Here is a 17,416-nt window from a genome sequence, read left to right as displayed (position 1 = left end):
TCATCCTCGGCTCATTGATAATCCACTATATGTGTTTGACTGAGTGACAAAAACACTAAATCATCCAGGTTCAGTTTCCTTCTCTTCTGGCTTTGGGATCTGGATCCTTACTCTTCTACTGTAAATGATTATTTAACACTGAAGCACATTCGCACTGCTACAATCCTTTCCTTAAAGAGGCTTGATTCTTTCTCTCTTCTGAATCACTTAAACATTTTTTCACAGATCAAGAACATAGTTTCCTCACCTCCTCTTTCATCCCTTCTAGGCCTTATCTCTAAAGGAAACTGAGAAAAATACGTTGTATGAAGAGCTCGTTGAAGCCCATCGAGAACTGGAGGAGGCCAAGCTGGAGACTGACCGTGTAAAACAGCAAGCACTGAGCCAGCAGGAGAAAGACAAGGTGAGCTTAGCAGAGCTACGTTCTGCTCCCTGGAGGCATTGATCGGCCTCTGTCAAATACAGGTCTGGCTCACAGAGCAAGAAGCTAAGGAAGACGGGCTAAGGGAGGAGAGGCCACTGCCCAGACTTCAGCTCCCCACTATCCGTGGTTTTTTTTCTCCATCACTCCTTTTCCCACATTAGTACTCAGAGTGGCAGTGTGGCACAATGGACAGATAGCTCTGAGACTCAGGATGCCTCAGTGCCACCAAGCAGCTCCCTCTCCCTCAACCCCAGTTTTAAACATTATGTTTTGGATCATCTCCTGTTGTTTCGTATGTGTTAGTCTTCTCTCTGTTCCATTTCTGTTTCCAGCACTAAGCACGGTGCCCAGGGTAAGTATATAGAAACACTCCAAAAATGCCTCTGGCTTGATCGAGGGTGATTGACTTCATGTATAAGCCTCTTAAGATTCTGGATCTTAGATATACTCATCTGCATCGTCCACAATGTTCCACAGTGCACAGTATCGTGGGTGTAAGGGGTGGAATCCCAGCCCCCAAACACCTTTATCAGGTGAGAATGCCTCTTCGAGTCATAGAATCACTCAATCTATCCAACAACACGATGTGTAAATACATTCTCTATAGTCTGAGGTGGGAATCTCTTTGATTGGATAAAGAAGAGGAGTTCAGCTCCAATGGGGTGTGCCCTGGTGGAAGATTTCAGCTGGACAGTTGAGGATTCCAGTTCAAGCCAAGCCCCTGAGAAGAAACCGATTTGGGGCAGGGGGAGGGCGGGGGGGGGGAAGAATCCTGCTTCCAACCTTGCCTCTATCAAAGAGGTCTGGAGGGAGCAGGGTTACAAGGGCATTGAGTCCTGGGGAAACAATGAGGAGGAGTAAAGAGAAAGTCCCAAAAGATTCCCTACTCACATTTGAGGGGGATGATCACTCTTCCTTACTGTCCCCAATGGATCTTTGCCCAGCTGTATTCCCCCCCCTCCCGCTCCCCACCTCCAGGTGGGAAATGGGTGAGATGATCAAGGAGTGAGGATGAGTGTGTGGTGGCCTGGGAGGGAGGAACAAGAGGTTTTCTGACACATGGAAAAGCCTTTCTTAGCCAAGTTCTTGGGGGTAGAATCAATGGCCTCTTGGTGTGATTTGGGCCATGGATTTTTATCCTGATAGATAAAGCTCCTTCATCAGCAAAGACAGTGCAGAGCTGCTTCCTGTAGCCAAGGGCAGAGCTAATGTTTGGGAAACTGCCCCAAGATCTGTGTTCCTGAAGAGGTCTCCAAACACTGTTCCTAATTGGACTTCCTCCCTATTTCCATTCTCCCATACCCCCCAAAAACCACTCTGTAAACTTTCGGGATCAAAAGAAGTTCAAAAACACTTCCCCTGCCAAGCCACAATATCCTAAATGTTGCCCATCACCAGGCAGATTCGAGGCAGAAAGGACGACTCATGTTTTCCGGGGCCTCTCATCTTGTTACTGAGGACACTGTATAGTACAACGCGGGGGGGGGGGGGGGCTCAGCAAGTCCTTGTCCTACTGCTGACTCAGCAGTAGGACAATGTGTCCTCAGAGAGCTCCTCAGTCAGGTTATCTTCATGGGAAACAGGAGCCTCAGGTTTGGAAGTGGGTGGAGCATTGTTCCAGGACCAAAGAGGTGTTCTGAAATGACTAGAGAATGGGATGCCCTGGAGGTCAAGGACATCTGTTTTCATTTTTGTCTTTGCCTCTAGTCCAACATGGTGCCTGGCACACTGTGGGCTCTTACAGATGCCTGTTGAACTGAGTCTAGTTCAGTTGACTATGTGTTGAAAAGTTAAGGAGGAGACACACTCAGGCACCTCCCTCTGCCCAAGAACTAGGAGTTGAACATCGGTTCTGGTGTCAGGGGACATAGGTTCAAATCCTGCCTCGGACACATACCATCCATGTGACCTTGGGCAAATCCCTTAACCTCCCTGGCACCCAGTTTACTCATCTGTGAAATGTGGGGGTTGCCCTAGATGACCTCTAAGGTCCCTTCTAGCTCCAGGGCAATGGTCCATGGTCCTATGCTTGTCTCTGGCCCTTAGTTTCTTCATCTGTAAAATGAGGCCATTGGACAAGGTAGCTTCTGAGATCCTTTCTAGCCATAACCCTACAATACCATGACCCACAATGTTGTGACTGTAAACATGAGAGCAGAACTAGGGAGGATGAGTGGAAGCTGTCAGCAGACAAATGCAGGCTTGACACCAGGAAGAAACTGGTAAGAATTAGAGGTGTCCAAAAGGAGCATGGGAAGTCAGTCAGCATTGATTAAGATCTACTTTGTAACAGGCAGTTACAAACTGAACATAAGAGGTACGAGAGAGGGGAAAATGTGATCCTTACTGTCCAGGAGCTCACTACATTTAGCTTCTCCACCACCCCAAGGGGCCAGGGGCAAGGGTTATTGTGCTAAATGTACTCACAAGGAAGCCAAGGCTGGCAAAGGGGAGGTGCTTTGCCCAAGGCCCGAGAGCTAGGGAGTGCCTAGCTGGGGCTCAAGCTCAGGATTCTTTCCACTACCCCATACTGGGCAAAGCTCTGGTCTGAAATGTCTCTGGTTTTCAAGAATCTAGAAACAGCAACAACTTGGCTAGAAATGTCCGTAAGTATATATCCTACAAAGCCAGCTGCCTCCAGCTTGCCTGGCACATAGTAGGTGCTTAATAAACATCTACTGACTGACTCCGTAGTTGCGAGTGCACTGTCCTGCTAGAAATTAACTTGTATTGCTTTTCTTGTGTGCACAAGGCATCCCCCTGTCCCCTTTCTCACCACTGATGGGCTCCTTGAGAGAAGGGACAGCTTTGGGTTTTGACTTCACACGGTCCCTGGCACAGTAGAGGCTCAGTAAATGGTTGTCAGATTGAATCAAATCAGAGAAAAAAAGGAATAAATGTATGCATGAAATCACTTGAGTTTAACTCACTTGAGAGATCAGTTCAAAGAAAGACACTAAACTGGGAGGGAGGGGAAGGAGGGCACAGGGGAAGAGCATAATATTCTAGAACAAACAGGCAATTACAAAAAGAGGATAAAAAATCCAACCCAAACAAATTTGAAAGGCATTTGAATTGGAAAGACTACTTAGAAACAATAAGAGGACCCAAATAAACAACCTCTATTCCCCATACTTTGATAAACAAAAGCCCCCGACTTCTATAAACCCTGCTGGGCCAGGGAGAAGAAAGAGGCTGCTGTCCAGTGGCAAAGCCTCCTTGTCACCTGAACAGCCTTGGGCTTCCTTGGGTGTGTCCCAGTCCAGCACCCTTCTCTGCTTACCTCGAATGTCCAGAGCCCTCTCACATACACTATCTTTCTGTCTTCTCAGCCCCTTGGGAGTTAGTATGGCGAGTTTAATCCCCCTGTTTTACAGGAGGGGAAACTGAGGCTAGAGAAATAGAGTGGTTTAGCATTGGACTTGGAGTCAAGAAGACCCCAATTCCAATGCTGGCGCCTCATCAGGATAAGATCCCGGTCAGGTCACAGTCTCCCCAAGCCTTTGGTTTCCCCATCTATAAAGTGATGAGAGAAGCCTAGTGGTGGGAGAAAGGGTTTAGGCAAGCTGTCTTGTATTTGAAAGGCTGCCATGTGGAAGAGGGATTAACCATTTCTGCTTAGAGCAAAGAGTGGGAGCTGCAGAGAGGCAAATCCAGGTTGGGAGGTCAGGAAGACCTTCCCAAAGACTGGAGCCTTACAGAAGCAGAAGGCACTTGGTGCCCGGCTGCTTGGTCACTGGTGCTTGGTCTCTCGTCCAGGACCGTGCAGAGGGCATTCTTGCTCAGGGACTGTTGGGGCCAGATGGCCAGTGGTGTCCCTTCCAGCAGCCTCTGTGATTCTGAGAGGCCCCAGTGGAGTTTGGCCTCTAAGCACTGAAATCCTGGCGCTGCTAGTTAAAAGGGGCCCAACTTTTGGCAAGGCGGAGACCCTGGTTGGGCATCTTCTGTCATCTTCTGTAGAGGTCAAGGACTGGACCAGGCAATCTAGAAAACCACCTCTGCCTTGCCTGAGCTTGTGATTCTGACTCCAGGGGTTTGGCGGTGAGGCCAGACTGCCCTCCCACACACACACACACACACACACACACACACACACAGCAGAAGCTTATTGGGTATCTCACGCATACAAGCACCAAAGGGAACCCCCATGGGGAGGCCCCACTCAAACTCAACCTTCTCCCTTTCAAATGCTCCCTCCTCACACACCAGATTCCAGCCAAAATGGCCTGCCTGCTGTCTCCCACCTCCCTGCCTTTGTATGGGCCATCCCTCATGCCTGGATTGTACTCTTTTGTATTGATCAATATTTATTAAGCACCTACTCTTTGCCAGGCACTGTGCTAAGCACCAGAGGCACCTCCCAGACTCCTGAGCTTCCTGTAAGCCTGGGCTCCCATACTGCCTCCCAAATGAGGCTCTTCCTGATCACCCGGTCATTTCTTTAGTGCCTACCGCCTGCCACAAATTGCTATTTACTTTGCATTAATTTAGGATGCTAGAATCATAGATTAAGATTTGGAATGGAGCTCAGAGGCCGTCTTCATTTTACACATGAGAAAACTGAGGCCTAGGAAGACTAAGAGACTTGCCCACTTACTACACAGGCCAGGGTTTGAACCCAGGCCCCTGCACTCAGTACACTAACACCACCAGATTTCAAAGCAGCCTCTCCCCTCCTGCCTCGCCCCATGTGCTCTTTCTGTCCTGGTGTGGGGAAAGGGAGGCTAGCACCAAAACCGAATGCCCCGACTTATCTGGAGGGGAAGGAATGTTGCAATTAGGTGCTGGACGCTAGTACTCAGTTTCCTCCTACAGCTCCATACTGGGCCCGGGATCTCAAGTCCTTGGGGGAATCTGGCGTAGCCTACAGCCCAGCAAACGAGTTTCTGGCACCAGAAAAAAGCAGAAAGAGCCAAAACGGTCTTGCCTAAGAGCCTCTGGCTTCCTGGAGCCTCCCTGGCCCCTGCTCTTAGTGGAATCCCTCTGCTCCCAACCCAGATGGCCAGGCTGAGGCTCAGGCCCCACTCTCAGCCCCAGCACTCTGGAGGAGAGGTCTCCCTTAGCCCCTGACATTGCCCAGCTGCCAACAGGACAGTTTGTGGCTTTTTTTTTTTCATATTTCATCCCATTTTCCAGTTAGAGAAAATTCTTTGGCCAGCCTGGTTCAATGTAACCATCATCCAAAGAGAAGGCGGATCAGCCCTTGGGGATCACACCCCAGTCCCCCAGTGAAACTTGGTTTTAGGTTTTCCTGGCTGCCAGAGTTCCCATTTCACTGACTTTGACATTTCTTGCTGGACTATCAAACCACAAGCTGGTCACTGGAGACTCGCAGACTGGATCAGGGTTCTTAAGCTATGCCAACTTTGAAAATGGAAATGCGAGCCCACTGAGATAGGAGGAAGGCAATAAGAGGAAACCTGACCCAGAGGAACAAGGAGGTGGTTTGCAGGGATCGCGAGCAAGACCTGAGCCCCAGAGGCTTTGTGGGTACCAAGTGCCCCAGTGGGAGATGGAGGCCTGGTTACTGAAAACGGAGGATTCACCAGCCACTTCAGGACAGAAGTTGTCTGCCCAGCAAAGACAGAAGCATAGGCATCCGTCCAACTGTAGGCTACCTCGGGTTTCTGTCTCTACCACTAACTCTCTATGTGAAGGTGAGCAGATCACTTCACCTGGCCAGGTCTCAGGCTCCTCACAAAGACACTGAATTAGATCATTTCCAAGGCCCCTTCCAATTGTAGGATCACAGACTTAGAAGACTTTCTTCCCTGGCATTCTGTGATTCTCCATCCTAAAAGCAGAGGTAAATGCCTAGGACCTTGAGTCTCAAAGCCAAGGCGTCAGCCCAAATGACCTAAGCAGAGGTCATCATTCCCACGAGACCTCTCAGACCTCCAGCTTTGCCCTGGTTGCCCCCTGCTCCTAGCTCAGCTTGAGACCTGCCTCCCTGGACTACTTCTCCATCTCTGCTTCAGTGGCTCTCCCATGCTGGCAGCACCTCCATCCCTACAACCTCCTTTTCTGATGAGCAGCTCCTCCCTGGAACCTCTAGTAAAGGAAGCAGCCACACCCACCATGGTCACTTTTGACCTGGCTCAGCCCCTACTGTTTTCACATTTACTTTATTTTAAATTTATGGAATAATACAAGCATTTCCATACTATAGTATAATAAAAATGTGATTGCACATGACTAATTTTCTAGCATGACCCTATATGGGCACCATTGTTCCCTCCCCATTTTCTAGCTCTTGTTTCTGTGTTGTCTTTTCCCATTACAGTACAAGCTCCTTGAGGGCAGAGACCATCCTTTCTCGTTGGTTTTATTTGTATTCCTGTTTGAAGAGTGCCTGCCACATAGTAAGCACTTAATATATGCTTGATATTTATCCATCTAAACCAATGCCATTCAGGGCATTTTTATTCAATGAGGCTGACTAGATGCCCCATATGTGCAGGACACTGTACGATATTTAGAAAAGACATGTTCTCCTGCCTCTTCTAGTCTAGATCTTCCATATCCTAGGACCTAGATCCTATGACCTAGATCCTCTTCTAGATCTTCTAGTTAACAGGGAGAGAGGACATATGCACAATTAACTCTAATATTAAGAAAATAATATACAAGAGAAGCGAAGCGTTGTGAGACAATGTCTGTGAAGCGCTCTGTAAATCTTCCAGTATGATTGCAAATGCCAGCTAGAACGTCACTATGTTGTTATTGAGTCATATCAGTCATGTCCGACTCTTCTTGACCCCATTTGGGATTTTCTTGGCAGAGATACTGCAGTGGTTTGCCATTTCCTTCTCCAGCTCAATTTATATATGTGGAAACTCAGGCACACAGAATGAAGTGACCTGCCCAGGGCCACGGAGCTACAAGTCTGAGGCCAGATTTGAACTCAGGAAGATGAGTCTCCCTGATTCCAGGACCAGCACTCTATCCATTACTCCATCTAGCTACCCCAAAAGCTATCGCAGATGGGGACAATCAGAGAAGGCTTCCTCAATATGGTGGTCTTTGAGTTGGTCTTTCAAGGACAGATGCAAATTGAACAGGCAAGATTGGGCAGAAGTGAGGTTATTATGGCCACGAGCAAATTCCAGTGTGAGCAATAATGTGGGAAAATGACAGCATAGAGAAGGGAGAATGAGTGGTCGAGTTGACTGGACAATAGTTGACCTTTCCATAGCATTTTAAAGCTTACAAAGCTCTTCACAGAGATGATCTCATCCAAGCCTTGCAAAATCCCTGGGAGGTAGGTCCTCCAGGTATGGTTATGTCCATTCTACAGAAAAGGAAACTGAAGCTCAGAGAGGTTGCATGATCTGCCTATGGTCACACAACTGAGAAATGTCAGAAATGGAATTTGAACCCAGTTCTTCCTAATTCCAAGTCCAGAACTCTATTCTTGGCCCCACTACCTCTGGAGAATAAGGCACATGGAGGAGATTAGTATGAGATAAGGTGGGTTGAAGAAGGTGGCACCAGTTTGTGAAGGATCTGTGATGCCCAACTATGCCATCTGAATGTTGCTTAGGAAGCAACAGAGAGTTGCTGATGGATTGTGCGGGGAGGAGTGACCTGATCAGGTCTGTGCCTGGGTGAAAGTGCCCTAGCTTGTGTGAGGGACCTAGAATCCTAAGTCTGGACCTGGAAGGAAGTTCCGGGTCATTCAGTCCAAGCTCCTCGTTCTATAGAGGAGGAGACTGAAGCCAGAGAGACCAAGTTCTTTGCCCGAGATGGTAGAGTGTCGGAGGCAGGACTAAATCCCAAGTTCTCTGACCTTAAAACCTGGGCCGTTTCCATTGTACTATTGTGACCCCTCTAAGAATGGATTGAAATGGGGAGAGTATGAAGGTAGGAAGATTTGTCAGGCTGCAGAAGCAAAAATGCCACAATCTCTGCCCGCTGGATCTTACAGATTTAATCGTTGGGATTGTATTACCAAACAGTGGCTAGGTGGTGCAGTAGATAGAGTGCTGAGCTTGGAGTCAGGAAGACTCCTTTCCCTGAGTTCAAATCTGGCCTCAGACACTCACTAGCTGTGTCACCCTGGGCTAATCACTTCACCCTGTTTGCCTCCGTTTCCTCATCTATAAAACGAGCTGGAGAAGGAAATGGCAAGCCACTCCAGAATCTCTGCCAAGAAAACTCCAAATGGGGTCACACAGAGTCGGACACAACTGAACAGTTACCAAACAAAATCATTCCAATTGTGTTTACTATAAAATTAGTGCTTGATAATTATGACATTATGTCAAATGGTGCTCCCAAGTTTAGTTTTTCTTCAAATCAGAACCAGTATCTAGTTCAAAATAAAAAGATTCACTGCATCCTAGAGTTCACCAGCTCACAGATTTAGAGCTAGGATGGATCTTGGAAGCCATCTTTTCTATCCCCTCATTTTACAGATGAGGAAACTGAGATAGGGGTGTTAAGTCACTCAGGCTAGCTCACACTGCTCACAAGTGTCCAGGGCAGGATAAGAACCCAGGTCTTCCCGTTTCCTCGTCCAGAGCTCTAGCTACCGTGCAACATTGCTTCTCCGACTGTATCATTTTAGGACTGGACTCTTCCATCTCGGGCAGCTGGAGGCAGAGGGAGGTCATATTCAATTCAGTTCTGCCCAACAGACATTCATTAAGTGCCTCCTGTCTTCTGGGCACTGTGCTAGAGAACCAAAGACAAAGGCGAAAGCAGTCCCTGCCCTCGAGGTGTCTCCATTCTCCTCGGGAGAAATGACAGTCCGGTAGTGGCCAAGCAGGGATGGCAGAGGGGTGCATTCTGGGGCCAGGCGAGCATAAGACCGTCACCCTCCCCCAGGGCAGCTGTGCCTCCCTCCAAAGCGGAGCTGATTATCTGCTCCCAATTACAGCAAATATGTTTCATGTCTGCATGAAGAAAGACCATTAAGATTCGGTCCTAAACCTTTCACATACCATTCGCTTATCAACTGTTAGAAAGTTTTTCCTTAGATTGTGCCAAAAATCTGCCTCTTGGCAGCTTCCACCTGGTTCTACCCCCTGAGGACTATCAGAGAAAGTCTATTCTTTCTTTCATAGCACAGTGTGTCTCAGCTACACGCTGCCCATGTGCTCGCTGTGCCTCGGTTTCCCCATCTATAAGACAAGGGAATTGGCCGCTGAGGTACCTTCCAGCTCTTTGTCTAGCCTCCCGAGATCTCAGCCCTTCAAATATTTGAGGACAAACATCATTTACCTCCCAAGGATGTCTTCCCTCATCCAGGCTGACCAGGCTCCATTCTTTCAATGGTCCCGGTTTAGCCAGGTTTTAAGCAACCCTGCTCTCCTGATCCCTTGTCACTGGACGCTCTGCTCCTGAAAATATCCTCCCTAAAATTTGGCCCCCAGAACTGAGCCTGATACTCCGTATGTCGTCTGGCCAGGGAGCAGATGGAGAGACTCTAATCACCCAGTTCCGGACCCTCTGTTTCTAGGAAGGAGGCCTCAGATCACCTCAGCTTTGTCCGGCTGCTGTCATGACATCATCTTGACTTGTGCTGAGTTTGGTGTGGTCTGCTAAGAACCCAGGTTCTTTTCACATGGCCCAGGACTCCCTCATCTTGTTCTTAAATAGCTGATATTTTTAAGCCAACTTGTAGGGCTTCATATTACTCGTCCCTATTAAATTTAATCTTATTAGATTCTTCCTATCACTCTTGCCTTTTGAGATCTATTTTAATCCCAATTCTGTCATCCAAAGCATTAGTTACCTCCCCCAGTGTTGTGTCATCAGCCAGTTTCACAAGTGTGCTATCTCTGCCTTGATCCAGATCGGTGTAAAAAATGTTGAACAGAACAGGCCGAGGTCAGAGCCACTGGAAAATCTCTACCAGAGGCTTCTCTCCAAGCTGACATCCCCATTAATCTCCCCTCTTTGGGCCAGATCACTCAGCCAGGTTCTAATCCACATAATAGAACAGTCATCCCACCCACATCTCTCCATCCAGTCCTCAAGAATGTCATTAGAGCTTTGTCAAATGGCTTCCTAGAATGCAGGCTTCCTGCATCAATGGCATTCCTCTGATCTTTCCATCTAAGAACTCTATCAAAGAAGGAAAAGAGAAGAATTTGCCCTGAATTATCTTTGAAGAGCCATCGCTGGGTCTCAGTGATCACCGATGGCCTTTCCAAATAGTCACAAACCACTCTTTTAAAAATACAGTCTAGAATTTTGCCAAGAACCAAAGTCAAAATCACCAACCTACTGTTTGAAAAATCCATCTTCTTCCCCTTTTTGAAAAGCAGTTATTTTTTCCATCTCAAGTCCTTCAGAAACTCTCCTGCTCACCACAATCTGGGGTTCAGTGTTTCTGTCTGTAAATTATTTTAGTCCCCTGGGAAGCTGCTTATCCAGGCTTCAAGTCTTGAATCTTTTGAAGGCAATCTGTCCATTTCACTTATCACAGAATTGCAGAACTTCCAAGTAAGGAGATACTCAGGGATCACCTAAGCCAACCATAACCCATTCCATAACAGCCTAGCAGGTGATGAGAGTGAGCTCACTACTTCTAGAAGCAGCCCCTTCTATTCTGAGATAGCTCTGATTCTATACTCATAACTCAGAGGAGGAGGAGGAGAAGGAGGAGGAAGAGGAGGAGAAGAAGAAAGGAAGGAAGGAAGGAAGAAGGAAGGAAGGAAGGAAGGAAGAAGGAAGGAAGGAAGGAAAGGAAGGAAGGAAGGAAGAAGAAGGAAGGAGGAAAGAAAGAAAGGAAAGAAGGAAGAAAGAAAGAAAGAAAGAAAGAAGAAAGAAAGAAAGAAAGAAAGAAAGAAAGAAAGAAAGAAAGAAAGAAAGAAAGAAAGAAGAAGGAAGGAAGGAGGAAGGAAGAAGGAAGGAAGGAAGGAAGGAGGAAGAAGGAAAGAAAGAAGGAAGAAAGAAAGAAAGAAAGAAGAAAGAAAGAAAGAAAGAAAGAAAGAAAAAGAAAGAAAAGAAAGAAAGAAGAAAGAAAGAAAGAAAGGAAGGAAGGAAGGAAGGAAGAGAAAGAAAGAAAGAAAGAAAGAAAGAAAGAAAAGAAGAAAGAAAGAAAGAAGAAAGGAAGGAAGAAAGGAAGGAAGGAAGGAAGGAAGGAAGGAAGGAAGGAAGGAAGGAAGGAAGGAAGGAAGAAAGGAAGGAAAGAAGGAAGGAAGGAAGAGGAAGGAAGGAAGGAAGGAAGGAAGAAAGAAAGAAAGAAAGAAAGAAAGAAAGAAAGAAAGAAAGAAAGAAAGAAAGAAAGAAAGAAAGAAAAAGAAACTAACTTACGATGTGCCACGCACAGCGCTTAGTACTTTAAAATTATTCTCACATTTGGTCCCCACAACAATCCTGGAAGGCAAGTGCTACTATTTCCTCCCTTGTACAGTTGAGGAAACTGAGGCAAACAGAGTTAAGTGACTTGCTCAGGATCACACAACTAGGAAGTGCTCGAGGTCAGATTTGAACTCAGGTCTTCTCTGCTCCAGGTCCTTCCATCATGTGGCGTAAGCTCAAAACCCTGTCCCATTCTGCTTGTCCTCTGCTGGACCCCCCTCCAGCCTATGAATTTCCTTTCTCAACTGTGGATGCCCAGAACTGACTGCAGCTCTCCAGGCGCAATCTGCCCTGGGTGAGGACAGTGGGACTGTCGCCTCCTTCATCCCTGGGGGGTTTTAACCCACCGCAAGACGAGACAACCCTTCTGAGTCACCACATCCCACCAGACTCCTGAGTTTCAATTCATTCTTAACCCTTGCAGTTCTGCCTTCCCCAATTAACAAGTCAAGAAGCATTTATTAAGTGCTTACTAGTGCCTGTGTTAAACACTGGAAATACAATTACAAGCAGAAAGAAAGACCATCCCTGCCCTCCAGGGGCTTCCATTCTGATGGAGAAAGACAACAGTCTGCAAAGTCCAAGTCCACTGATGGCTGGTAGAGGAAACAGAAGGAAAAGGATAATCAATTTGTTCTGCCTCTTGCCTGCTGCTTTTTGTTTTTCCTACTCCCCACCCCATCTCTTGGGAGTAGCAGTCCCAGCCCTACTTGATCTCCCTCTTGTTTCCAAATCCCTAAACATTTCTTGCCATGTTCAGCTCATCCACAGATTTAGCATGACAGGCATCGGTCATCCAAGGTCTACTCCCCTTTTATGTCCATCCCCTATCGCCTGTGCTGGTTTCCATCTTCTACAGAGCCTAGGTGCATGAGCTCCCTGGGTATCCACATCTCAGACGATCGGTTTCCCCTCTTCTCCCTCAGTGGAATCACTCCTGGTTCTGTTGTCAGAGCTTTGTTCATAAGAACTTTCCAGTCCATCTGAGCTAGCTTCCTCCTACAGTACAGGACCCCATGTGTCCTATCTCCGAACCTCATAAGAATGAATCTCCCAATGCCCAGAGTGTTACGCTAGCAAGCGTACGTCCCAAGGAATGGTGTCCTGTCATCCTGGAATCTGTCCAATTTATGCCATCTCTCTCCAACAGCCAACATAAGCTTGCCACCTCCTCCTGCCCCCATGAGGCTCCCAGCAAATTCCCGTTTCCTGTCAAAAGGACATAGGTGCTTGAGTACCACAAAAAAATACAGTTAGGGAGACACAAGATGCAGTGAGATGTCTGAGGGAAAAATACGGGTATGAAATTTATTGAAGATAAAAATGTAACATTAGGGAACATTTCTCCACAATAAGGTCAATTAGTCTGGAATAACCTTCCAAGGACAGAGCTGGAATCTCCACCGTTGGAGTTATTCATACTTGGTCTAGACAATCCATGGGGGATTGTTCTGTAGGGAGTGATGCTTCGTTGGCAAGGGGGGTAGGGAGGAAAGGAAAGGGGCCTGAATGACGTAATAGGTCATGTTCCATCTCTACCTTTTATGATTTTTTGAATTCCAGTCAGTTCCATTAAAAAAGCAGGAAAGAAAATCTGGGATTGACCAAAGATAATGAATGAAACCAATCACTTTGTCCTTCTTTTCAATTCTGGAAGATTTGACTCACATGGCCCATTGCCTAAGCTCTGGGCTCACTTGGACCCAGATTCAATCTTCAATTATCATCAGTAATTAGATGCTCTCAATATGCCTCAAGCTCCCACTCAGATGGTATAACCCACAATAATCCAGTTCAATAAAACAAATATTTATGACCCACCTGCTTTGGGCAATAAATCAATCAACAAGAAGCATTTATTAAGCCTCCTCCGTGCCCCAAGCTGGCAATAGAAATACAACCAATGAAACAATCTCTTCTACAAAGAGCTTACATTTTAATACAGGAGACAATAAATATAGAATAAATTTAAAGAAAATGAATACAAGGTAGTTGGGGGGAGGGGAGTTGTTAAGGTAGGGAGAGATCAGGAAAGGCTTCCTGTAAAAAGTAGGGCTTGAGCCGAGTTGGGAAGGAAGAAGGGGAGGAGTAAGGGAGGGCATTCCAGACATGGGGCACAGCCAGTGCAAAGGCTTGAAGATGGGATACAGTATCATGTGTGAGGAACAGAGAGAAGATGGCCCAGTGGATGACCAAGTGTAAAAAGAAGCATCGTATCCAGTGAAGGTCTGTTACTGGGCATGCTCACATGCTCAGAAGGGTCTGTGATCTTCTCTATTTTGCAGTCCCTCCAATTCTTCAATGCCAGCTCTTCCCAAATGATGCTTGTCCTTGTCTTGCACAAGAGGTCCCCCCAATGTATTTGACCTCAAAATCAGCAGATGGGCTGCCCATTGGTTACACTTTCCCCTCGTGACCTGACCTCCTTTTTCTTTACTTCTTCATAATATTTTATTTGTAATGTGTGGCTACCTACCTATGCCCAACTTATCCTTTCCTTGGCTCTCAGACTCGGAGTCAAGAGGCCCTGCATTCAAATCCTGACTCAGACACTTCCTAGTGTGTGATCCTGGGCAAGTCACTTAACCTCTGTCTGCCTTAGTTTCCTGAAGATATTAACAGTATCTACATCCCAGATCTGTGAAGATTAGTTGGTCAGTCAACAATATATTAACCCCTTACTTTGTGCCAGGCATTGTGCTAAGTGCTGGGGAGGGGAGGGGAGGGGAGGGAAGGGACTCATCATTTTGTTTGCTTCGGGCCAAAATCAATTGGCTGCATAGGCATGAGACCCTCGGACAAGGGGCCCTTACCCACCCCAATCCAGCTTGGCTTTCTCAGAGGACCCCCTTCCCATCTCTCCAAGCAGAAACAGTTAGATGCCAAACTTCAAAGACATCCCATCTTCTCTCCTTCCTTCTCATTCCTTCACAGGACACAGTAGCCAGCATCAGCAGAGAGCTGAAGGACTTCCAGGCCCAGTTTGAAGCCTCCATGGCTACCCACCAGGAAGAGGCCAAGGCCTTGAATGAGCACATAAAGGAACTAGTCAGAGAAAAGAGCACTGTGGGCAAAGAGGTGAGTGGTGCCAAGTTCTCCATTCTCAGGACAAATGAAGAGGTGATCCAGCTGGACAGCAAAGGGCAAGGGTGAAACTAGGGAGAGACAATAGGACTCTTGTCTCAGGACCCTGGAATTTAAGGGACCTAAAAGTTCAAAACATACTTCTTCAGCAGTGTAAAAACAGCAGAACTTACGCCTAATTAGCCAAAATAATTAGTCAGAATAAAATCATCTGGTACATATCAGATGACTGCTATGCACCAATGAGCCACTAGGGTAATTAGTTCCTTCACACCTGGATTGATCTTAATTACTTCTTTTCTAAAATTTTATTTTTATTGTGAACTTAATAATAATAAGTAACATATATGGAGCACTTTAGAATGTGCAAGGTATTTTACATATGTTATCTCCTTTTATCATCACCACAACCCAATGGGAGAGGAGGTATTATTGTCTCCATTTTTACAGATGAGGAAATTGAAGCTGAGAAAGGTTAAGTGATTTGTCCAGGATCACACAGCTAGTAAGTGTTTGAGGCAGGATTCAAACTCAGGTATTCCTGATTCCCAGTACAGCATTCTGCTCTCTATACTACCCAGAGGCCTCTGAGTAATTATCAGCACAAACATTTCAATATATAAAGGAAAAACAAGAAATAGGATCGTAGAGGAAACTGTGAACCTTTGCGCACAGAGTAAAGACTTATTTTCACATCATGAATTACAAAATTGTTTTCTTTAATCATCTGAAAAATAATAGGGTTCAACTAGATGACCCCTATGGGTCCCTTCCAGCTACAAGCCTATGGTCCTGTGATTTAAGGGCTCACTGTCTTTCATGTTGTTTGTCCCAAATGTGAGATGAGGATTACTAGTTATAACTCTGGCTCAGGACAAGTAAATCTTACTCTGGAGAGGGGCTACTGTGTATTCCAACAAAATGACACATTCTCTGTGTGTGTGTGTGTGTGTGTGTGTGTGTGTGTGTGTCTGTCTGTCTGTCTGTCTGTCTGTGTCTCTCTCTCTGTGTGTCTCATTGTCTCTGTCTCTCTCATTCTGTGTTTGTCTCTTTATGTTTGTGTCTCTGTGTGTGTCTCTCACTCTCATTCTCTCTCCTTCTCTCTCCCTCCCTCTCTCTCCCTCCCTCTCTCTCTGTCTCCTCCCTCTCTCTATCTCTCTCTCCCTCTCTGTCTCTCTCTCCCTCCCTCCCCTTCCTCCATCCTCCCCCCCCATCTCTAAACTACAGGTCCAACTATGTTATGGCTCTACTCAATAAACTCCAGTAGTTCCCTGTGGCCTCCAGGAGCAAATCCAGAATGTTCTGTCTGGCCTTCAAAGCCCTTCATAGCCTGGCCCCCTCCTACCTTTCCAGTCTTCTTATACCTTCACATGTACTCTTCAATCCAGTGACTCTGGTCTCCTGGCTATTCCTAGAACAAGACCCTCCGTCTCTCACCTCCGGGCATTTTCCCTGACTGTCCTCCATCCCTGGAGCTTTCTCCCTTCACTCTGCCTAATGACAGCCCTGGTTCAGTCCCAACTAAAATGCCACCTTCTGCAGGAAGTCTCTCCCAACCCATCTGCATTCTAACGCCTTCCTCTGCTAATTGTTTCCCACTGATCCCCTACGTAGCTTGTTTGTTCATATTTGCTTTCTCCCCCATTAGACTGTGAGCTCATTGAGGGCAGGAACTCTCTTTTGCCTCTAGCACTCAGCACAGTGCCTGGCACAAAGTAGGTGTGAACCTACTTAATGTTTACTGACTGACTGACAGTGTCCCGGTAACACCTAAAACGTTTGGTCCAATCCAGGGACCTCAGAGGCTGCATCCGACCCCACCTGCACCCATAGAAATAATTCTCTCTGTAGGCTCTCTGAGAAATGTTCGTCCAGCTCTCAGTACAAGCACCACTCATGTCCAAGGTCCTTGGCTATGAACTGAGGGTGAGGACAGGAACAGCGACTGGAAATGTGACTTTGTTGGTCTGGAGACCTCCCAAATGAGGAAACTCCCTTGACTAATCAATAGATGTCCCAGAATCACAACCTCAGAGTAGGAAGGAGCCGAAGCAGGCACCTGGTACATCGCCCACACAGGAGTTTCTACTGTAACCCATTGAAAGAAGTCCTCCAAGTCTCTGCTTACAGAGGGGAGCACACCATCTCAGGAGTGGGAGAGCCCTCAAATATTTCCAGAGACCAAACTGTCCTCATTATGACGAACCCAGTCCCTCCTCTACACACTAGCCCTTCAACGCCCCCCCATACCATCCTTCAACTGACCCTCGTATACTGTGGACTCCCCTATTCTGAAAGTGCTAGTCTCAGGAACTCCCAGAGTGGCCCAGAACACTCACAGGCCAAGTGACTTGGCCAGGGTCACACACCTAGAACACATCAGAAGTTACCAGGCTTTCAGGCTGCCTCTACTAGGCCCTGGGGATGAAAAATCCAGCTAGAAAATGACTTCCGCCCTCAAGAAGCTTCTGCTCTCCTGGATTAGACACTTGGGCACCAGGCTTCTTTAGGTGACTCCCGATCTCAGAAGCAAACAGATTGTGCTAGGCACAAAAATACAAACAACAACAGGGAGATGGGGAAAAAAGAGAAAAC

At 46.8% G+C, this 17,416-nt stretch overlaps 1 protein-coding gene across 1 annotated transcript in view; it reads left to right on the top strand.

Moving 5' to 3' along the window:
- CROCC2 (ciliary rootlet coiled-coil, rootletin family member 2) overlaps positions 1–17,416 on the top strand; it is a 106,861-nt gene that overhangs the window by 55,803 nt on the left and 33,642 nt on the right. The window contains exons 20-23 of the mRNA XM_078147649.1: positions 269–438; positions 757–776; positions 902–957; positions 14,672–14,815. Of these exons, the coding sequence (XP_078003775.1) occupies positions 269–438; positions 757–776; positions 902–957; positions 14,672–14,815 (390 nt within the window). The remainder of the gene's footprint in view (positions 1–268; positions 439–756; positions 777–901; positions 958–14,671; positions 14,816–17,416) is intronic.

Source organism: Phascolarctos cinereus, unplaced genomic scaffold, assembly GCF_003287225.1.
Source record: "Phascolarctos cinereus isolate Bilbo 61053 unplaced genomic scaffold, phaCin_HiC Scaffold_7;HRSCAF=346, whole genome shotgun sequence".
Taxonomy (NCBI): Eukaryota; Metazoa; Chordata; class Mammalia; order Diprotodontia; family Phascolarctidae; genus Phascolarctos; species Phascolarctos cinereus.
Note: the sequence above shows the minus strand (reverse complement) of the source record. Positions and strands in the feature narration are given on the sequence as shown.